This window comes from Thamnophis elegans, chromosome 8 (genome assembly GCF_009769535.1).
Source record: "Thamnophis elegans isolate rThaEle1 chromosome 8, rThaEle1.pri, whole genome shotgun sequence".
Taxonomy (NCBI): domain Eukaryota; kingdom Metazoa; phylum Chordata; class Lepidosauria; order Squamata; family Colubridae; genus Thamnophis; species Thamnophis elegans.
Genome location: NC_045548.1, coordinates 42810164 through 42833535, shown reverse-complemented (window position 1 = coordinate 42833535; position 23372 = coordinate 42810164). Strand labels below are relative to the sequence as shown.

The window sequence follows — 23372 nt, the reverse complement described above, 5'->3', positions numbered from 1 at the left end:
ATTTAACTTGTCAATAAAAGAATTCACAAATATATAACTATAACCATTCAACTGGCAATCTAGTTTATAGATTAGGTACTGCATCCCCTTATTACAATGATTATGCTAACAGATTTATACTCTGCTCTAATATTCTATTGAAACCAGATTGTTGAGCTATATATCCAACGTATCTCACCTTTTGTTTTGATAAGCTTGGTAGTCTGTAATAAAGTTACTTATCCTTTTAATATACATCACCATTAAGTATTCTCTTTTCTGTCACAAATAGCCAATTTTGGAGAAGACAAAAATGTGCCTAATATTTGGGTTACAAAATGGATATAAATACAGATATCAACACAATATCTGTAGCTCAGGGTTGAACCGTGGAGTCCTTAATGGTCTCTGAGCTTCGTTGTTTGTTTGCAGATGTTTCATTACCTGACTAGACAACATCATCAGTGCCAGTACCTAGTGCACTCATGGTATTACTTAACTGGGCAATGAAACAATGGCAAGCAAACAACCAATCTCAGACAGCACCCAAGACTCCACAATAAGCTTTATTGCAGTCCTACATGACACTCAAGAATCACATTTTCATTTTATTAGTTTCTTTAAAATTCTATTTCTAACATACTTTCAATTTCATATTTTCTTCATTAGACTTTTTTTCTTAAATTCTTTCTACATATATTTTTGTAAATTACAGCCTAAAAGTTTTTTCTCTGCTCAAAACATTGAATCTTCTAACATGATTTACATCACTTTGCACAATTCCTGTACTGAAAGGAAAAAAACAATTGGGTTTGTTAAAAACCACAAGTCAAAAATATAAGTCACATAATATTGCAAGTGCAAACACTAACTTTAAAATTAATAATATTCAAAACAAGTACATACCAAAATTGGTACAATTCATTCTAATAGAATATCTGACAGAGTAAGCAAAAGAAAAAGATGTAAATGTGCGATACAATTTTTAGAGAAAGGCACAATTCTCTACCAAGTATTTCAGAGAAAGACAACAGTAGTTTATCCTGTGATTCACCTTACAGGAATCAACTATGCCATATAACACGAACACGAACATATGCTACTAGCTCATAAGAACTAAAAAAATATTTTTTAAAAAATATCAAATCAATAACTGGTATGTCTCAGAACAAATTTTGGAACAAAAAATATTGCAAGTCTGATTAATTTACTCCCTAATTGAAATTTAGCTGTTAAAAATCTAAACCACAAAGTAGAAAGCACACTTACTATTAATTCAATGTAATATTCAGTGATAATATTAATATATATAGAATGTAAAGGTGTGGCATCCTGTTTCACTGGAAGATATTTTGACTATCATCATGAAGTTCAATCATGCTTATTTAATTTAAAAGAACTACAAATACAAATAAATACAGTGCATTCCTTAGTTCTTGGTATTTCTTTCCATAATATAGTAAAAAAAATATAATTAAAAAAATCTTATTTGCTCCTTGGTTTATTGCTTTAATATATTGTAATCAACCATAGTTATCTCAATAATTTAACTGGCATATAAACTGAATAAATACTAAATAAATAATGGGTTTTACTTCTATTAGCAATTTATTTTAAAAATTAAAGCAAAATGTGCTGTGCAATGCAATATCAGATTAACAGACATTTCAGGATTTTATTGAGAATTCTAATATAAGCAATCTGACATTGATTCTATAGATATATTTTATCAATTATTAAAAGCAAATAATTATATAAAGTATAATGAAGCTAGTAACTCATTTTAATATATTTAGGTCTTTTACTTGTAAATGAGCTGTACAAATATGTTCAGAGCAATAATAATAATAAACTGCCAAAACCTTGTCATAAACCATGAATGATTAAAACAAGAACATTACTAGTTGCCATCTTAATTTATAATATTATAAACTGTGTACAACCATGTTATTAACAGTGTTTTAATTTATTCAGTTCAATTACCAGTGTCTGAAAGACAAAATACACAGCTTTGCTTTCAATTCATTGCCTCAATCCTGTGGTTTAACGCATATGCAAAATATTCTCTAAAATATTATCAGCATATGTATCTTTTGCATAAATGTATAAAACTTTCAACTGTCTAATGTTTCATAACACTTTTAGGCATCACATCTTTCTTACTATTTGATGTTATTTTAATGAGGTTTTTTCACAGTTTTGCGGTGTTTTTTAAACTTATGTAAATCGTCTGGGGAATAATCTTTAAAACAAGAAGTATGGACTATAGGGAATTTATAGAAATTATTTCTGTATACTTCTGACATGGAAATGTTTAAACAATACATTTATGCATCCTTGTGCTGAGAAATAAGCCAACCTGAGATGACTGAGTGTATTCCAGAAAAAAGATATCATAATCATTTCTTCGTTTCATCCTTCAAACTTGAAAGTGTTTTATTGTGATGGATGCTATCAATGTTAATAGCTCTAAAGAACTATTGGCAAAGAACTGTAAGAAATGTCTGATAGCAAACCCTGTTGGAATTTATCATTTCAGTGATGTGCACACTTATATCACACAGTTTTAGTTGACACAGTGTTTACTGTGTATAATTTTAAATGTTTATGCAAGGTTTTTCTAGTCTTGTACAGCTTTCTTTTTATCTACACAAGGCCAAACCCATGCACAGACTTTAGTTACTAGAATTCAAGGATAAAAGTTTACAGTGGTCATCCACAAATAAATAAAAAGAACAAAAATGGCTTACTTAAGCTATCAGAAAGCAAAATGACAACTGTACCAAATCACCACAGAAGTCTTTGGAATGCTATTTTTAAAAACAAAAGTTTTCAACTGTAAGTTAGCTTAAAAAAAAGATTGAAACACCTTTCACATTCTCTTATCTCCCTGAAATTACAAAACCCCATCATTCTTCTTCAAAACACTCAACTTTAGATATATCCTGATCAATGTAAAATGCATAACAAGGGGATGCTGAAGAAAAACTGTCCAAACCAAACAGAGATCCAGCCCATGTATCCAGCCTATGTGTTCCACTTCTTTTCAAATTTAAACTCTAATCTAAATGCCTTCCTCCTGAGCTTTCAAGGAATGGAATGAAAAGGAAATGAAAATCTTTTTATGAATTTCCTTAAATTAATTTAATTTAGATGCTAAGATGAACTGAAAAAATATGCAATTATATCAAACCTAATTAAAGTTGAATGGTACTTGAGGCACTTAATATCTGAACTGGAAAATCAATAGGCAAAAGAAAATAATAAAGAACCTACGTCATTCGAATAGTCGATTAGTCCTATTTGTTCTGATGGCAGAAATAAAGAAAATGGCAAAACATTTAGGTAATTCAAGTTTATTAGAAATGTGAACAAATTGCAGAATTTCATTGGTGTAGCCTAATGAATCATTTACTAAATAAAAGTTGTCAAATGAATATCCTCACTCCCTATAGACATTTTTCAGATTAATTAAATAATTATAACAATTCACTGGGATTGTAACAAAAGAAAAATCATCTTACCTTTATTTCCCTGTCCTTTAGGTCTCTGTGAGCAATGAAATAAAATAACAATAAATTAAATATAGAAAATAAGTCATCTTATTTTAAAAATAGTAAACACTAGGACCTAAGCATCTAATGAATTCTAAACGGGTTAGTACGTGAAATATCACAAGAACTATACACTTTAAAAGATACATAATAGTTTAATATTTAAACATAAAAGTACACTATTAGCGCAAGCAATAAGACACAAAACTATTAGAACTTTTTATTTAAGCACTAGATTTATCATTAAAGCATAGCTAAAAATTAACATTCCACTGTGATAACATGATTATAAACAGTCCACTGTATATTATTCCCATTTTTCTCCTCTATCCCATTAGACTTAGAGACTTTGAAATTGTAATAATTTCCTTGTATTGGTGAAGCATAAAATCAATGCAGAAAAATCTATACTTGCCTAATTTTGACAAATACTAAAGTATTTTTCAAAAGTGAAAATTCAAATCTGAGATTGTTATACTGACTCTGATGTGACTGATTTTGATGTCTATTAAATTGGCTATTCAATACAGACTTCCAGTATCAAATATTTGAACAGTTTTCAAATATCTTTTAAAAAGATAATGTGTACACAGGGAGATAGAAGTTCATTAGATGGTTGCCAAGAGCACAAGGAGAAAAACAGCCCCCATAAAGATAAGAAGGTGGAATGGAATGTTAAAAGCACAGAAGAATGAAAACAGCAAAATTAGGAAAGGAAAAAAATAAGCAAGCAAAAAACAGTGTATGAAAAATATAGCACTGCATTTAAACAAAGCCATACTATCTGAAAAAAATAGCCATATTACCCTAAGGCGACAAAAGAGCAAGAAAAATAAATATTGGGGGGAGGGGGAGAAGAAAAGAAGCGCGGCAACAAAAGGCCAGCAGAAAATACTGTACAATGGAGAACAAACGGCAACGACTAACTGCGAATTCCACAGCCACGTCCAACCACAGTCAGAGAGGGCCAGGGACCAGCCCGAGCAAGGAAAGGGCCGGAGGTCGTGGATTTTAAGAGACTAGCGAATAAATTGCCCTCCCGTGAACACAAGCAAATGGAATCGTTGAGCCTCGGCAGGAAGGCCCCAGGCCCAGCGGCCTCCAGGCCTGCAGAAGGGGCGGTCCTGGGAGCAGGGGAGGAGTCCCACAGTCTCGGATGTAGCGGGCTCGGATCCCCGCTATGACCAACGGAAGGAAGGCGGGACGAGGGGATCCTCCACTCGGGAACCACGAAGCCGCGAGAAGGCGGTACCTGGTCGACGCTGGTGGCTGACATTCTTCACGGGGAGCCGCAATCCCCCTCACCCCGCTCCGCTTGGGCCTCCTCCTCCTCTCCCTCAGGTCGTCGTGGTCGCTGTTTCCGCCTCCTCTACTTTCCCCGCCGCCGCTGGCTGATTGTCTCCGCAGCCCGGACCCTCCTGTCCTGGTCAGTGCCTCCCAAAGCCACCCGCCGGACGCAGCGCGACTTCCCACCTCTACTCCGGGCTCCGGGCTTTCCCACAATGGCGGACGCGCTCCGGCTCCTACTTCCGCTCCGCGGCACCCTGACCTTCCGCTCTTCCCCACCTTCCGCTCTTCCCCCCCCTCCGCTGACGACGTCACCGCCTGACCTTTCCATTTCCTTTTCCGCTTTAAGTCACGTTGGGGAGAGAGAAAAAATAATGGAACTTCGCGCGTGCGCCAAAGGCCCATATAGAGGCGGCGCCTCGTAAGAGGAACGAGCATCTGGCGCAGGCGCATTAAAAGCTGGCTGGGACAGAGGAGGAAGTGAGCGAGGCTGCCAAGAGCTGGGCAGTTGGTTTTCGAAAGGTGGCTGCTAGGAAGAAGGGGCCGCCTACGGCCTTCTCCCGCTTCGGCAGTGGCCCGTGGTGCGTTTAAGACAAGGGCTCTTTTTCAGGGTGTGGTTAGTGAGTTTGAGCCGTGCAGCTTCATGGCCGGCGGGGGTGTCGCCTTTGAGAAAAGGCCTGCGTTATTCGGGTTAGGGGCTGCCATTGTCCCGGTTGTGATTGGGGCCCGTCTGGGATGGGCTGTGGACTTCGAAGCGGCGCTTCACTGGGAGAACCAAGTGGGACAAAGGACGTGGGAAGGTGGGGAAGGAAGGTGTGCCTTTGCTTTGTATTCCTAGCCTTTCCGTCTCCCATTGTTTAAAGGAGATCGGACGGAACAGAAGATCCCGCAGAGGCTTCTTCCCAAAATGGATTCTGTGGCAAAAGAGACATTTGGACAGATTGAGGATGGAATTGGGATTAGGCAGACAGCCAGGATCTTAAAAACAGGCTTTGTCTGGACTACTTCGAGGCCCTCTAATTTAGGCTTAACGGAAGGGAGGAACTCGTTGTTGTTCAGGAAGGGCAGGAAGTGGTTAGTAAATATTTGCATATATGCTTTCTTCTCCTCCACTACCAGCGTTATTAGATTAATGGAGAACTGGATTTCACGAGTCATTTATTTGGAGATTTAATTTTTATTGCTGAGCTATGACATAGCATCGACAGAGAAGGGTTTGGCTCCATTTCCATTTTAAACTCTTTTTTAATATCTGTCTTTTTCCAAGCCCCTATACAAGTTTTATTTTCTTCCTTAAACTCATTGTTTCAGTATATGTTAAATTTGTTTTGCTTTACTACTTGTTATTTTAAAGGCGAAGTCAGATAACCTTTTGGAGCAATTGAAGATATGTTTTGGGCTTTGGGAAATATCTGTATTTATTAATTGATTATATTTATATGGCCACCCAACTCCTCCTCCTGATCACCAACTAATCTCAGTCTTTACTGTCTTTAGCCTTTACTCAGCCTTTACTGTCATTAGCTACTGTCTAATGACTACTGTCATTAGCACTTTTGTTTTCCAAATTCCTTTTAACCCATTTCTTTCTCTACCTCTTTTCTTGTTTAGCACCAACATCCCCAGGCTTTCTACAGTTTAGACAAGGGGACAACTTTACTAAAGTACCAGATTGTTGCTATTTTATTTTTAAAATAATTATTTTACTATTCCAGAACACTCATAATCAATCGACCAAGAAAAAATGGGATACATCCTTTAAATTACTTTTTAAAATGGCCAGAAATTTTTTAAACACAGAGGAACCAGACATTTGAAATGGTGGAAAGTAAAAACTATCACAAAATAAGTCCTAGTCTATGAATGTTCATGGGGGGGGGGGGGACAAAACAATTTAAAAAATGAATCTCCATATGTGAATGAAATTGTTCCACTTTTTCCATTATGAATGCTGCTTTGCCTACTGGTAATACAGGTAGTCCTCAATTTACAACAATTTGTTCAGTGGCCATTCAGAATTACAAGTATTTAAAAAAGTGACATGATGTTTTTCATACAACTGTTACAGCATAACCATGATCATGTGATAAAAAATTGGATGTTTGTCAACTAGCATGTTGCAGTGTCCCGGGACCACGTGATTACTTTTTGTGACATTCTTACAAGCAAAGAATGGGAAAGCCAGATTCAATTAACAACCTTGTTACTAACTTAACAGCTGCAGTGATTCACTTAACAATTGTGGCAAGAAAGTGGTAAAATGGGACAAAATTAAGTTTACTTAATTGTCTTGCTTCAGTTGCGACCTTAAGTCAAGGACTTCCTGTACGAAACATAGAAATGGCAAGGTCAGATACCTTAACCATCTAGACAGCATAGAAGAATGCCAAGTGCCATTCCAAGATAAAATCATTATCTTACCTCCTCCAAGATTATTGCATAGTAAATTGTTGACAGTACGGTGACTGTTAACTAGAACACTTAGGTAATATATTGATGGGAGAGAGAACTAATGGAAGAAATACATAGAATTACATTCTAATTATTCCAAAGAATAATTTTTAATGGACATACTTCTCTCCCACCAAATTGAATGGTTCTTTAGGTAGAAAAAAAGTACTTAGCACTTAGACTTATATACTGCTTTACATTGCTTTACAGTCCTTTCTAAGCGGTTAACAGTCAGCATATTGCCCTCAACAGTCTGGGTCCTCATTTTACCGACCTCAAAAGGCTTAGCTGATCTTGAGCCAGGGAGAATCAGTCAGCAGAATTAGCCTGCAATTCTGCATTCTAACCACGGAATCCCACCTAAATACTAGCCATAGTAAAGGGGAAGGCTCTACACTCTTCTGCTATTTTTATGCTGGCTTAGAAAGTAAAATGACTGCTGTGCTGTTGTAGACAAAAAAAAGCATGATTGCCTTTCCATACCATAGCATCCCCAGGTGCTCCTGAGGATAACTGCACACATTTCAGATAACTAGGATAATACTTTCTCCCTTGTGACTTGCTTTCTCATTTTTACCAAGAGTCTGCCATTAAGATCAAATGTTAAGTAGCAGGCATAAAATGCAAAGCGATAAATAGCTTAAGAGACAAAAACTAATGAAGCAAAATGGGAAAATATCCATTAAATAACATTTAAATTAATTCTAAAGAGTGAAACACTAAGTATTCTAAATGGGAATCAGTGGAGAATTTTCATTGCATTGCAATTACGGCCTGGAATTTGCTTAACTGTCCAAGGCCATATCTGCTAGCTCTGGTATTCAGTAGTCTATGGTTGCCTAGCTACAAGGGGGTTGGGCTATACAGTTTGTTTCAAGTTGCTGTTTTTGCGCGCTTTGCCTCCTTTGCCTGAAATTTCTTGCTTTTGGTTCTTTCCTAGTAAAAATACTTTTCTCTAAATCTATGAATCTGAAGATTATTTCCTAAGAAATAGAGATAGTCAGTGGCTATTACTCTGAAGAATTTGCATATAGGGTTATGAGAGCCAGTTTGATGTAGAAGTTAAGGCATCACCTTGCACTAACTTTAAAGGTTTCTCAATTATCTCAGGAGAAAGTATTTCAATTAAATTAAAGGTGGATCTTAGAATTTCTTATATAAGCAGGCTGATAAAAATCAGTTCATTTGAAAATGTTATGAACACCATCATACCTTTATGCATTCATTATTTGAATACATAAAGTTAACATAGATTGAATACAAGGAACACAAACAGATTAGTTAACTAACTTCAGCTAACCTTAATATTAAATTTCACCTTACCCCCCTTATACACACATTTCTCTAATTTAAACCCTGGTAGGGTATGTGTTAAAGAAATGAAAATTTCCTACTATTTGTATTCATTGGGTTTGGTTCATATATTTTAACAGAATGATATAAAATTAAAACCAATGTAGATGACTGATAGCAACAAAAAGGAGCCCCTAGCTCTAGTTTTTATAGAATTTGGTTGAGGTAATCACTATGACTGAGATTAACATATTTTTTTAATTCTATAGTAAATTATAGGTATAGATTTGTATTTACTTATTTGGCCCCTTTATTTGCCAAAGCAACTATTTCATTTCTACTATTGTATTTTGGTCTGTAGCCTAATAAAGATTTTCTCCTACTGTTTTCAATTTTCTGCTTTTTTTTCTTTTTGCCCATAAATGGGATTATTTTTGCCCATTTCCCTGTATTTGTCTATTTTGTTGTTCTCATCCTGCCACTCTCATGTACTAAGCAACAGATCTAATTCTCAAGCAAGGTACCTTGCATATTTAATACTCCATGACTTGATTAGCATCATGGCTGGATCTGTCTCCCTCATTTCAGGACTATTCTATCCTTGTGCCTTACAATATATTTCTATTTTAATTTGTATGCTGTGCAAATAAGATATACTAGGAAGGCAAGACTAGTCTAAAAAAATAACCATGTATATAAAATCAGAATCTACCCTACATCCCCAGCTGACTCCTGCTGCAAATCATTATGGATATTTTCCCTATTGGTTTAATTGAGGCAACAAAACTAGATGGGGGGAGGGGAAATAATATGGTATATTCAAACCAGGACAACACCATTTGGCAGTAATTGAAAACAGTCATTAAGAGAAGAGATAGCAGATATAGCAAATTAGTATTTGCTTCTGTTTCCGAGGCATTACATTATGAGTAGCTCACAGTTGCCTTTTTAGTTTTTTTATTGTCAAACAGAAAGTGAAAATATTTTTGGAGTAAAAAGCTGCTTATCTTTTAACAATAGTAATTTTAAAATTTTAGACTGATTCATGATTCCTGTTGAATGTAATGCTGTTGTGTGAAATATATAAAATATGTTATTATTTTTTTAACAAGTTTGTTTTTCTAAGGATGGTTATGTAATCATTTTGGTAATAGCATTGAATATTTTTTTTGTGTGCCAGTTTAATGTTTAGTAGTTTTTTATTTCACATGTTCATGATAAAAGTGAATAGATGACAATTGTATATTCAAAATGGTCCATTTCTCTTCAAGCTGCACATCTTTTTAATGATCTATATCAATAGCCTATCTCAGTAGTTCTCAACCTGTTGTGTTGAAAACTACTGAGCCTGTAAGAGGCTGCAATGTCATCATACGGAATCCACAAAGGCTTGAAAATTTTTTATGATTTAAATCCTAATTCTTGGAGGTCCATGGTCACAAAAGGTATTTAAAGGGACCATCCAAGAAAAGGTTGAGAACCACTGGTCTGTCTAGACCTGCATCATCATCTTTTCTAACTGCTGCAAAAAAATTCATCTGATACAGAGAATATGCCTCTGCTTTCATTTTTCCTTTGGGACAGCTGACGGCTAAATCTGCTACCAAATGAGAATTGACTGAAGATATATTTTAGTTTTGATAAATTAGTGTATAGAATTATAAAGATTATAAAGAATTTGTCCAGTTTCATTTGTCAGTTGTTAACTAGCTGATAGTCTTGCACTTCTTTAGTGGTGGGAATGCTATATTTCCAAATCTAATGATCAATCAAATGAAAGCAGCAAAAAGTCCGAGTTTATTTTTCTTGATTACTAAAGTAGATTTTAGCTTAAGCAATGAAATAATATAAAAAGGTTAAATTAGTGTAAATATCTTATCTGTTCCTTATTTGTCTAAGTTAGGACATTCTGTTAATATTTATAAATAGATAAACGGGCACACGTAGCCAATTCTACAGAAAGTTGAGTTAGTACTTTCATTTGAATCATGGTTTAATATAAGAGATTTCTTAACAAAATATTTTGAAAATAAGCAAATCAATTATTCAAAGGTGGTGCCCCCCATTCACTGAATGAATTCAAATAAAAGGTGGACCCATTGGATTTCCTGTAATTGTGTTGAACTGGGATAACCTTGTTTCAATTTTGTAATTCTTGTCATCCTGTCTGAATTTGATGATTGCATTTGATCTTTGAACTTGAATTAGTTGTAGTTGATTGTGATTTAAATATACTAGTTATAGTACATACTATATATATCATAGCAGTTAACTAGTTATATATTTAAGCTAACTAGTTAGTTTCACAATAGTTAATAACATGTAAAAGCCTACATTGGCTTTTCAATAGCTTAGAGAAATATTAAATTGGAATTTTTAAAAACCTGTGCTAACTTGTTGGGTTTGAAGTGAAGAAAGCCTTTGAGTTATTTTTTATCTTTTGTTGGCAACATTTTTGAATGTGGCTTGCTGTGGCCTTCTCTACTAGGGCTGAGAGGAAGTGACTGGTCCGAAGTCACCCAGCTGGCTTCTGATGTGTAGGGCGGGACTAGAAGCTGGATTTCACCATTCATAGTCCATTGGCTTGGCCTCTAGGTCAATTTCTTCTCAACTTGCTGATATATCTAGAACAGGGGTTCAAACTCGTGGTGTCACAGTGGCGTTACATGATGTATCACAACTTTTTTCCGCTTCGCTAAACTAGACATGGGCTTGGCCAGCACGTGACACATCCAGACCATGGGCCGCAAGCGTGATAACCCTGATCTAAAGTAATTTTATTCTTAGGCAAATCTTATTCAAATTCAAAATTCACTCCTTTACACGTGGTGGAGTAGTCCTGTAAATTCTTCTTTCATCAAACTTTTACTGGCATAATTAAGATTTTAAAAATATAGGTATTACCTAAATTTTGTTTTTGTAATACTTTAGAATTTCTAAACATTAGAAACATTATTTTCAGAATTTGTAATAAATATTCTGCTTGCTATTTTTTCAGTGAAGTGGAATATAAACAATTCTTTAGACTGAGAATGCTAAATAAATATGAACATTCTGCTTCTATCTTCTCTGGCTCTTGTTAAATATAGATCTATTGGTGACTTACGTAGTTTTTTGTTGATAAATCTGCAGACTTTCAACTTTACTTACTGTTGACTCACTGAAAAAATAAGCCTACTTTAAACATAAGCTTATTTGGGTAAGCACTAAGGCAATAAATGTATTTATGCAATTTACATTCCAGAAATAATAGGAACTGCTATTCTAACTATAACATAAGACTAGAAGCTGACTAAATTTAGAGCCAGCATATGTGATGGTTAAGATCCAACTTTAGTCTTAAGTAATTTTGGTTCAGTCACTATTTCTCAGCTCAGCCTATCTCACAGGTTTGTTGTTATGGGGGGGAAATGGGTTAAGGGCATACAATACGCGCTACCTTTGTTCCTGGTCAAAAGGTATAATTTCAGTTATAACAAATAACATTGATAATGATCTATACAAAGAAAATTAGTGGTGTTTAAAAATAATTTGCATAGTAAAGTATGGCTAGTACTCTTGTTCTTTGGTTCATCAGTTGGAAGCACATGTAGTGGATTTTTACTTTCATCTGTTTTACTCATATATTTCTTTTACTCCTAGACTGCTTGTTTATTGGGAATTTGGTTTTCCCTGCCTATAGCCAACCATGAGCCCAGCTGATACCAAGCGCTGTGGGACCAAGCGTCGGAAAAATAAAAAAGGAGGCCTTGGCCCATCAAGCCTAGCTGGAGTCTTTGAGGTCAAATCTGTAGGACCATCTTCCAATATTGCTCCCTCCTGCTCCTCTTTCTCCTGCTCAACACCATCTACTTCTACCATAGCCTTCTTGCAGCCTCCCAGTACCAACATAGCTTCTTCTAGCACTGAAAATGGTCTTGTGCCAGTAGTTGCCACAGCTCCCAACTCGATTCCTAGTGAAAGAATGAAGAAGGCCGAGTTACAGAAAAAGCGCTGTGGAGGAACAATTAATTCTAGACAAACTTGTAAAAGAAGTGCAGTTAGTAACACAGGTTCTGAAACAGCTTCCCAAGAACCAATTGATGTTGAAGTTAACACTTGTGAAGAAGTAGTTGACCTAACTTGTGAATCTTCAGAACCAATAGTAGTTGATTTGACACACAATGATTCAGTTGTGATTGTTGAAGAAAATGTTTGTCAACCACAAAATCAAGAATTTAGAAATCAACTCCCTGACAGCTGTATATTAAGTAGTGATGACGATGAACCAAGAGATGAAGTGATTTTAACTAGCACACTAAGTAAAGAATTGGAATTGTTAGAAGATGATGTTCCAAGTTCCCACCGTTCAGGTACTGTGAGTTGCCCAATTTGCATGGATGGCTATTCAGAGATTATTCAGAATGGACGGCTCATTGTATCAACAAAATGTGGCCATGTCTTCTGTAGCCAGTGTCTCCGTGATTCTCTAAGAAATTCTAATTCTTGCCCAACTTGTAGGAAGAAACTTGGCTACAAACAGTATCATCCAATTTATATATGAAACTTAGAACCTTCTACAAAGAATCTAAACTGTACTCTTCTGAATGCTACATATACGTATATTTTCAGCAACAATAGAATATTATAATTTCTCAGATGCAACAGTTAACGTGGAGGCCATTATGGAGTTTTATTAGTATATAAGCTTTTTTTAAAAAAAAAAAATGGTTAATCATATGAAGTTGGCTTTACAGTCCACCAAAGTATGTAGATGTTTGAAGGACAGTTAGCTACAATGAAAGCAAAATGGTATTGCCATGCTGTTTTTGAAAAATGACACATCTTCAAGATAACAATTTTTTTTTACTTCAGATGACAGGATGAAAATCTGTTTTAATTTGCCCAAGATGCAAGTCATGCTTATGATAATGTGAGTAGTAGCAGCCTACATTTTTCTTTTTGCATTTCATTCTCAAAAAAATTGAATCCACGTTTGTTTCCTGATGATATTCTACCTTTTGCGTGAACTTCTGCATTTCCAAGAAGACTGTCTATTGTAGTCAAGGTGCACCACATTTCTAACATTAAATGTTTAAATCTTTTATTTGGAGGCTTTTTGGAAGACAGTAGTAGGACCATAATTAGAAAATGTTTGACTCTAAAGTATAATCATAAAGAAATACTTTCTACACGCACCTAACTTAAGAGAAGAATAAATTGAAACCTACTTCATCACTATCTCACAGAACAAGGCAAAGTGAAATGTGAATTCTGGCGTCAAGCTTATAGTTCAGATATTTGACACAGTGAAGATAATGAATGCTGTCTTTCAGTAAATGCATTTTCATACTGGTGTATTGAAGTCCTAATGGTTCTTTCAATTCTCTTCATATAGTCATAAAGTGCAGACTGAACATTTTTAATCTCTATACTATCATTATTGATCTAAACAGGTGCATTTGGGAAATATTAAGAAAGCCCGTATTAGTCTGGTTGCCATTAACAAATAATTAGAATGATATAGCATGAAAAATACAACAGTCAGTTTGTTATTAAGAATTTTAGTTTGGAGCTTCATATTTTTGCTATATGCTACATGGATGAAAATAGTAGAACTTGTAGTTTCTGCATAGGCAGAAGGAAATGAGCCATGCAGTTTGGATAGACAATTTATGTTCTATTATATTAATGATATTTGCTTATTGTATAATCATGAAGGGTTTGTTAGCAGCCACCTTCTAAATGAAAGTTATCTTTACAAATTATCACGAATACACAACATAGAAACAATCTCTACAGTATTAGGAATTTCAAAAGACAACTGAATATTTTTCCATTTTTAAATGTTAAAAATGATATGGATTCCCCTATCCGTTTATATTAGGGCAGTAAAAATTAGAGATGTGTATAAATCAGAAATAATATTTTGTTTCCATTTCATTTTGTAGGTTCTGCAAATATTCTTTGGTCCTTCACAATTCAGCTTTAGCTTTATTTATTCTAGGTTTTGGATGAAATTTGAATAGGGTAAGATTAGTACATATCACCCCTTTGTCCATTTCTACACTGCAGCTTCTAGTAAAGAATAAATAAGAGTCTTTTCTCCCAGGTATTTCCCCCCCCCCCCTCAGCAGCTTTACTGATATTCTAGAATAGCATGTCCTTTTTGCCCCTGACTTTACCAGATCTTCCTCCTTCCTTTCAGCCACCACTGCTGATGTTCCAGCAAGCATTGCCCACCTGGGCCCTAAACTTCCCAGCACCTTCTCTCACTATTTTCTCTCAGCTGCTGATATTCACTCCTGAAATCACTTCTACTCGAAACAGAGTAGTCCTATTTCTTCGGTATACATCTAAAATGTGTGTCTCAGTTCAGACCTGGACCAATTATTTCAGAATGATTTACATAAAATGTGAAACCTTATTTGTAATTTCCTTTGGGAGTTAAGAGGCCTGCTTATCCATGAATTCCCAGATGCTTGGAGGTTGCTATATAATCAACTGAATTCATATAATTGGTTCATTTAGATGCAATAAGAGCATTTACTGAAATCATTCTCTTAATACAAGTTTAGAAAGCAACATAGTTTTATATTACTCAGTTTTACTTGTTAAAAATTTCACTATCTAGGAGCACTTTTTGTTTCCTATATTTCAGCTCCCATATTTGTGAATTAACTCTGGATGATTGGGGTAACCCATGCCAATTAAAAATCTAGACCCTTTAAGAAAGTAAGGTTGAATTCTACTGAGCAGACTCCTTTTGATAAAATATGTTACAATCAGAATTCAAATCAATTAATCTGGTTGTCTAATAAAAAAGCTACACAATTGTTAATTGTTGTTCTATTATAATTTGTCATTAATTCAAGTCTGCTTGGTCTAGAGTGATTTTTTTTATTGCTAGCTTTTGAAAGTTCTAGTTAGCAAACAGATCATCTGTAGCATTAGATGTTAAATAGGTTTGAACTGTAATGTAATGTTAGACCATTGTTCAGTAGTCATACATGAACCTCAAGAGGATGTGTTATTTCTTTCACAATTGAAATCTACATTGAAAGCTTTTGCTTCTATTCCAAAATCAATCTTTTTGCTAGGGAATGGAAGCACAATAAAATTGATTAAACATAATTAACACTGTAGTCTATAATTTTAGCATTTTCAAAATAAAATCTAAACATTCTGAATTTGTTTTCAAGGTGATATTTATTTATACAAACATGCATAATTTTTTTAAAAATGGCAAATATCTGTATTCTCTTCCATCCCTAAATATGTAGAATCCATGCTTTTTTATTTATATGTATCTATATCATGTTTGTGTTGGCATATTGGACAAATTTTATTACAGATAAAAGCTTTTTACATACTTGACTCTTTCACACATTTATTATGCAAGAACATATATAGGGAGAATCTGGATATTTAATGGTGCAGGTGCTATTTATTTACAAAAATGGTAAGAATGCTGTGTTGTAATCAATTATTGTACTGAGCATCATAATTTGAATAAATACACACCATAAAAAGTGTCTTGGCTAATTGAGGAATAGATTTTAATAAAAACTCAAATCAGTTTCTGAAACAGAACTTTGATAGGATTTAATTCTCAAAGATACAGTTCAAGAATTAAAAACTTCTTTGTACATGATAACTATAAATTAAACAGACAAACCTCAAAAACAGGAAAAGGTAAGCTGACACATCAAACTATCTCAGAAGTGCTGCTATTTGGATATATTTTTCAGCTGAGAATGTTGTAATAGGCTTTAAAAGCATTGTAATAAGTGTTTGGTCACTTTCAAAATTCCAAGAAGTTGCTAAACCTGGCTATAATATATAGAATAAGGACTCAGCATTTAGTTTTTAATAACTTCATAATACTGAAACAACGGTCAACAAGCTGAGTTATTGCTTACCATCTGTAACTGCACTACAGGTAATCTTCAATTTGCAACCATTCATTTAACAACCATTTAAAGTTATGATGCTGGAAAAAGTGGTTATGACAGATCCATGCACTCATGACTGTTGCAACATCCCAATGCTCATGTGGGTACATGGCCACCAGCATGTATTTCTGATGGTTGCAGTGTTCCGGGTCACATGATTGCCACTTGGGATTTTTCCAGCCAGCTTCCAACAAGCAAAATCAATGGGGAAAGTCATTTCCACTTAACAACTGAAACAAAAAGATTATAAAATTGGGCACAGTCACATGATGCCTCACTTAACTGCATCACTTAGCACTGGAAGTTTCGATTCTAATTGTGATTGTAAATGAAAGACTATGTTCGTTACTCAACTGTGTTCACTGCAAAAGTCAATGTGAAGCAATTCTGTATGAGCATAAACACAGGCCTATTGAACTCAAGGGAGATTTCTCCCTTCTAAATACAAGCTACTTAGCCTAAAGCATCTTTCCTCATGCCACCATAGCTGTCTGTTGGATTGCACCCATTGATTCCTACAGCCAGTATCCATGCAGTACAAGCTTGAGATTTAAAGTGCATAGCTACTAAAATACTTTTTTTTAAAGTAAAAACTATTCAATTTCTACTCATCTAGTCTGTCATAACTTCCAAAGGATATGGGCAAGTGCCATCTGAAATATAATTATTTAATGTGGTTTTATCCTTTAACTTAGTTTTCCCCAGTCTAGTATCTTCCATATATGTTACAAATAACAATTTTCAACTAAAGCACAATGTCCAACACTTAGTGATGGTAATCCCAGCAATCCACATTGACACTGTTAAGCACTTAGACTTACATAATGCTTCATTGTTCTTTTCAGCCTCTAAGTGGTTTACAAAGTCAGCATTTTGCCCACAACAATCTGGGTTCTCATCTTACCAACCTCAGAAGGATGGAAGTCTTGAGTCAACCGTGAGCTGGTCAGATCAAAGTAGTGGCAGTAAATTAGCCTGCAGTACTGCATTCTAACCACTGTGCCACCACAACTCCATTAGCCAATGAATATCTTGGCAAAAGAATAAAGTTGGGAGTAACTCAAGCTTAACATCTAAAGTTCCAGTTCCAATAAGTTCCATAAGATAAGGACTCCCTGTAAAGATAACAAAGGATAACATTGCACTAATTTAGAATGGAGAAAAATATTTTAACACAGGATATATTTAAAAATATTTCTTAAGACAGAAGTTAATTTTAAGAGTGTCTTCAACCTCTATAGATAGACTGTTTCAAAGATGTTATGAAAGAGAAACAAGATAGGACTGATTTGAAAGTGGATTTAAAAACAAAAGGCTACAAGAACGATAAAGAAAAAGCAGCTGTACTGGACATCAAATGAAACTGGCTGATAATCTTAATTAAAAGGGTTATTCAAATAAACCAAGAGAAACCTTGATAATTTTGCTATTTAGGATTTACAAAAAAGACTTAAAGCTTTGAATAATTTTGTGAGAAAGGACAAAGAGAATTGAATTCTAGGTAGTTATTTAAAAGGACTAAAAACAAGGTTGTTATAAATAAAAGGAATATAAAATTGGTGGTCTCCTCAATAATCAGCCAGGCCCTTAAAATTGGTGAGTATTCAGGTAATTGTTATCTCTCAAAAATAGTGGAGCTTGGTGTGAAAATTAGAATTTAATCCCTGCTGTTCAGGTGCATGCATGCAGTTTTGCCAAGTAAATATTTCATCCCCTACATTCTGAAATAGTTGGTACCTTCTATTGTCCCTTCTATAAATATTGAGAATTGGGGAAAGGGCTAATAAACAAGTTCAGAATGCATTAATTGCTACAAATTGTGTTTTCCTTGGTTTTGAGCGCAAGATTTCATAAATTATCATGACTTCATGTTTGTGAACCCAACCTTAGATTAGAATGGCTATAGGTAGATTATTTTTTTCAGTTTAGGAAACAAAAATTTGTGTTTACCAACATTAATCTAGTGAAAACTTTACAGAAAAGATCCAATGAATCTGTTCTTTTGACAAAACTCATAGGAATGAACCCACTTGCTGCTGTCCTCTCTGCTGCTGTTTCTTATAACAGAATATGCACATTAACATATATATGGTGCTATCTTTAAAACAAGAAACACCATTCTTTTAATATTATCATTCTCTTCCATGTTCTGTTAATAATATCTATAATTGTCAACAGGGTGCAGCTTAGACAACAACAAAAAACTCTGGGTTGCAAAAAACCACAAAGAATTTTGAGTGTGAGCCTCAGGGATATAGACTAAGGACTGCTAGATTCATCACATAGTCCTAGAGTAACAGAAAATATACAGGTATAGGAAATCTTTTAAAAATTGCAAAGAGCTGTCCAATTCATTTGAATTTTATTTGCTCTTTCCTTATAAATGGTGGTTCAGTTTTTCAGAAGGTCAGCCATTAAAAAATTCATAGAGTCCTTTATAATTATCTATTATTGCATTGAAATACCCATCTATTAATATACATGTACTAGGAAACCTAACTAGAATAGTAAGATACCAACCTGGTTTCAAGTTTGAGTGACCTGTGGTGGAGTTGCTTATATATTTAGAAAGTCTGCTTGTTTCAGGGCCCAACCAGCTACATTCCAAGAGAGGGAAGAAAGAGCAAGATGTAGTTTCAATTTCCTGGCTTTCTCAGCCAACAATTTGGCTTGAAAAAAATGGTGATGGGGATGAGAGAGGTCTCCTGTTGCCAATTAAGGTGGGTGGTGAATTGAGGCCCAGGTTCGGGAGAACCCATAGCTAACGTTATAGCTGGTTCAGAGAACCTCCAAATCCCATCCCTGGCTGGGCCCTGCCCCCCCCCCAATCCCACCCTGCCCCTCCCAGGAGTCTCCAAGCAGCCCATTTTGGATGTGAGGTAAGTGGAGGGCCCACGTGGAGACTCGGGGAGGGAGAAAAATAGGCCTTCCAGAAGGCCAGAAACGGGCCTATTTCTGGTCTCAGGAGGGCATCCAGAGCCTGGGGAAAGCAGTTTTTGCCCTTCCAGAAGCTCAGGGAAAGCCTCCAGAGCCTGGAGAAGGCAAAACCATCCCACACCCATCACCATGGTAGAGCAGGCTCACTAGGCCACACCCACCATGGCCATGCTCACCCGCAGCCAGGCACAGAACCTGTTGCTGTTTTGAAGCCCACCCCTGAGTAATTCCATAGATAGAGTAAATAAGGGCTGAGTGTCAAAAGGCTGACCATGTTCAGTAGTCCTATGGAATTATCTTGCAAGGAGGAATATCAAATTATTAATGGGCAGTCATTGGAAGAATAAAATCAAGATTTATTCAGGGGGAAGCCTGTGGGAATGGACCTGAGAAGCCTTTGACAAGTCTGTTGTTGACCATCCAGTTGTAAGGGCTTTTTGCCTGTGAGCTAATCATCTGGGAGGTTATAAAAAGATTGCATTACATTGAACTACTTGGTATTTTCTTCATTTGTTTAAATAAATTTACATTGGAAAACCTTTTAGGGGGCTGTTTAAATAAATTTATATTGGAAAACCTTTTAGGGGGCTGTTAAGCACTCAGAGGGACACGGTGGCTCAGTGGCTAAGATGCTGAGTTTGTCAATCAGAAAGTTTGGCAGTTCGAATCCCTAGCACTGCGTAACGGAGTGAGGTTACTGCCCCAGCTTCTAACCTAGCAGTTCAAAAGCACTTAAAAATGTAAGTAGAAAAATAGGGACCACCTTGAGGGGGAAGGTAACAGCGTTCCGTGTGCCTTTGGCATTTACCCATGCCGGCCACATAACCATGGAGACGTCTTCAGATAGCGTTGGCTCTTCGGCTTTGAAGCGGAGATGACCCTAACCCTAACCCTAGAATTGGGAACAACTAGCACATATTTGCAAGGGGAACCTTTACCTAAGCACTCAGAGAATTCAGCATTTCAACAGGACAACAACTGGAGGGCAGTGATGAAATGTTGAGAAACTCAGTTGCAGTAGTCACTGACCAAAGCCTTGATTTAACTGCTTTGAGTTTATGTGCAATTGTTTTTTGTTCCAAACGACTGAGCTGGTTATTCTTCATTCTTCAGGGTTGACTGATATTTGTGTCTTTCCTTTAATTAAATCAAGGGATTGTATCTCCTGTGCTTATCTGGGCCTGACCTTGGAGTTGTTGGAGCTGCTGTGTAAGAAATTGCTGGCTGAGATTGCGAACTCTTCCATCCTGCCTTGGCTCTCCTCCCAGGATTTAGCAGAGGCTAAAAGCTATTGTGAAAAACACATAGAAGCGCAATTTGAAAACCCTTCACAAATTGTTTTTTTAAGTTGAAAAAATATTGAAGGCAGTGCATAATGCCTAAAGGTCAATATTCTTTCAATCCATGCCATCTGGGAAGCTGGAGATTGATATTAACTACCGTGTTTTCCCAAAAATAAGACAGGATCCTATTTTGACTCCTGAAAGTAGCACTTGGCCTTATTTTCGGGGAGGTCTTATTATTTTTGAGGTGCAGGAGACGGCGGCCATGGTCATCTCATGGCTGCTGCTGTGTTGCAATATTTTCAGGGAAGTCTTATTTTAGCACATGTACTCAAAAGCCCGATTGGGCTTATTATCTGGGGAGATCTTATTTTCGGGAAAACAGGATAATATTTTGCAATTAAGTCTTAGGAGTATAGTGCTGGTTGCCCCGTGTGCCACTTGTTCCCCATTAAGACTATTGGCAGCAGTCTGGAACAGTATCCCGTGTCCCTGAACAAATAACTCATCCATGACAATCATTTGTTTAATGACCAAAAGTTATGGCAGTGCTGGTCCTTGCACTTTTGACTGTTGCAGTATCGCTACAGTCATGAGGAGCGTTTAGCAACTGACATGAATTTACAACACTTTTAGTGTCCTGGGGACAAGCAGTAGTCATTTGCTACCTTCCTAGGGGATTACTGACAAGCAAAATCAATGGGGAAAGCCAGAGGCATTTAAAAACACCATGAAACAATTAACAACCCTGGTTAAAACAAAAGTGGTAACATTGGGTGTGACTCCCTTAATAACTGCATCATTTAGTGACAGAGGTTCCAGTCCCACTTTTGGACATAAGTTGAAGACTACCTGTAACTCTTGTAGTTTTTAAAAGGCAATTTTTAGCCATCAAGTCATACATTCATATTTAAATTATTGTGGCTTTCAAAGGGTACTACCATCTTATCTCCTACAGAAAACTTCTCACCAGAGGAAAAAATCATTTCCTAATGAAATAGGGTGTAGGATTTATTAGCAAAGACTGTGAGGGCAGAGAGGAAGGACAAGAAAAATTACATACTGTGTCCTTATGCTGGAACAAATAGTTCAGAGTTAGCTCTGGTGCCTTAATGTTCAGAATGTTTTGAATTTTCTCTTTCCATCATTTTAAACTTATCCTTCCTTTGGACTTTCCTAAGGGAATTCTTTTTCATTACTTTCCTATAGCCATTGCTGCCTCATAATCATCAGCAGATGTCTAAAGCTGTTGGATTCCAGACTATAAAACACCAACTAATCTTAATTCTCAAGTTCTTAAATTACTAATACCAATATAAGAAATAAAACTACTAATTGACGTAAATAAAACAAGCTATTTTAAAACTAAAAGAGTACTGAAATAGAAAAATTAAAAGGTCACTAAAATGCGGTCATTCTATGGCCATTTTGCTCCGCCTTCCATCCTTCAAAATGTAGGATCAGATACATGCTTTCCAATGGGAAAGCTTTTATTCTGGGGCTTCATTGTTTATCATTTAAACACATCATGAAAAGAACATATGTGGAAATGCTTGAGCATTAATTTGGATTTTCTAATAAGAGTTCAAGTGTTATTGGAATGCTTATTTTGACAGCCAATAGCATGAGTTATACATATAGTTTGTGGTTATTAAACTGCTGGAAAGAAAGCAGAAATTACATTATAATGAGACTTCCATGTACAGAGACATCCATATAATCAATGTCTAGGTTTGAAAGAATCTTAGAAATCATCTTGTTTGACACCCTGTCAGTTCACAAATACATTTTTTCTTATTTTGCCTTATAGTATCAGACCGTGATTCTGACCTTACCAAAAACAATGACCATGAAAATCTGCAATATTTTCAGATATGCACCTATTTTTGCCTTGAAATGTAAGTGTTGAGGCAGTGGAACATTTTTGGGCATCACTAAATTGTACTAGAGGGATGCAGTGGCTAAGATGCTGAGCTTGTTGATCAGAAAAGTTAACAGTTCGGCAGTTCGAATCACTAGCAGTGCATAATGGAGTGAGCTCCCTTTACTTGTCACAGCTTCTGCCAACCTAGCAGTTCGAAAGCATCTTTAGACAGCGCTGGCTCGTCGGCTTTGAAACAGAGATGAGCACCGCCCCCTAGAGTCAGGAACGACTAGTACAGATGTGTGAGGGTACAGATGTGTGAGGGGAACCTTTACCTTAAATTGTGCTAAGCCAAAAGGTGATCCTTGTTGAATGACTTAATCTGTGAAGTCAGAGTTCTCTCACACATAACTTTTGTCCCCTGCTCTAAACATAGGACTTTATTGTTTTATGGTAGGTAGTAAGAACCAAACAGGAGCACCACAAAACCAAACAAACAAACCCCTGCCTTGATATAAATCAGGTTCCAAAATAGTCACAGGACACCTCAACAATAATTAAGCCAGGAGTGCCACTCGAAGAGACCTTGAATATAACACAGCTTAAGCCTATAACAGCTTAAGCCAAAATTAAACAAAGTGCATTCTAGCTTTGTTTACAGCTAGGTAGCATTTAGCTTTCGAAGTGAATCCAGCCAATCCTACCGAGACTTCTGTAACACAGGGAGAGCGACTTTATTCTGCCACAATCTGCTTAACTACTCGGAGAAAAGTTGACTGAAGAAGCTGGC

The 23372-nt window shown here is 36.0% G+C and overlaps 2 protein-coding genes and 1 long non-coding RNA gene across 19 annotated transcripts in view; 1 reads left to right on the top strand and 2 right to left on the bottom strand.

The window, feature by feature from the left end:
* YTHDF3 (YTH N6-methyladenosine RNA binding protein 3) overlaps positions 1-5292 on the bottom strand; it is a 23215-nt gene extending 17923 nt beyond the window's left edge. For 4 of the 15 annotated variants that reach the window (XM_032222993.1, XM_032222992.1, XM_032222995.1 and 1 more), the window contains exons 1-2: positions 5007-5292; positions 3504-3528 (exon numbers count right to left, since the gene is read on the bottom strand). In XM_032222993.1, the coding sequence (XP_032078884.1) occupies positions 3504-3528; positions 5007-5273 (292 nt within the window). In that variant the 5' untranslated portion in view covers positions 5274-5292. The other 11 variants (XM_032222998.1, XM_032223008.1, XM_032222997.1 and 8 more) reach the window with 8 other exon arrangements.
* On the top strand, positions 4871-15117 carry RNF4 (ring finger protein 4). 2 transcript variants are annotated; one of them, XM_032223010.1, is made up of 2 exons: positions 4871-4959; positions 12207-15117. In XM_032223010.1, the coding sequence occupies exon 2, from the start codon at positions 12253-12255 to the stop codon at positions 13105-13107; it is 855 nt and encodes a 284-aa protein (XP_032078901.1). In that variant the 5' UTR covers positions 4871-4959; positions 12207-12252; the 3' UTR covers positions 13108-15117. The 2 variants fall into 2 exon arrangements, with proteins under 2 accessions (XP_032078901.1, XP_032078900.1); XM_032223009.1 differs by lacking the exon at positions 4871-4959 and adding an exon at positions 5311-5401.
* On the bottom strand, positions 13581-23372 carry LOC116512492. 2 transcript variants are annotated; one of them, XR_004255888.1, is made up of 3 exons: positions 23287-23372; positions 17407-17613; positions 13581-16728 (listed from the first exon to the last, which is right to left on the bottom strand). It is a non-coding gene; the product is annotated as an uncharacterized LOC116512492 (long non-coding RNA). The 2 variants fall into 2 exon arrangements; XR_004255887.1 differs by having other exon boundaries at positions 13581-17613.

What these genes read in the sequence shown, in the direction of transcription:
- RNF4 (XM_032223010.1), top strand. Translation starts at nt 12,253, where the DNA reads ATGAGCCCAGCTGATACCAAGCGCTGTGGGACCAAGCGTCGGAAAAAT.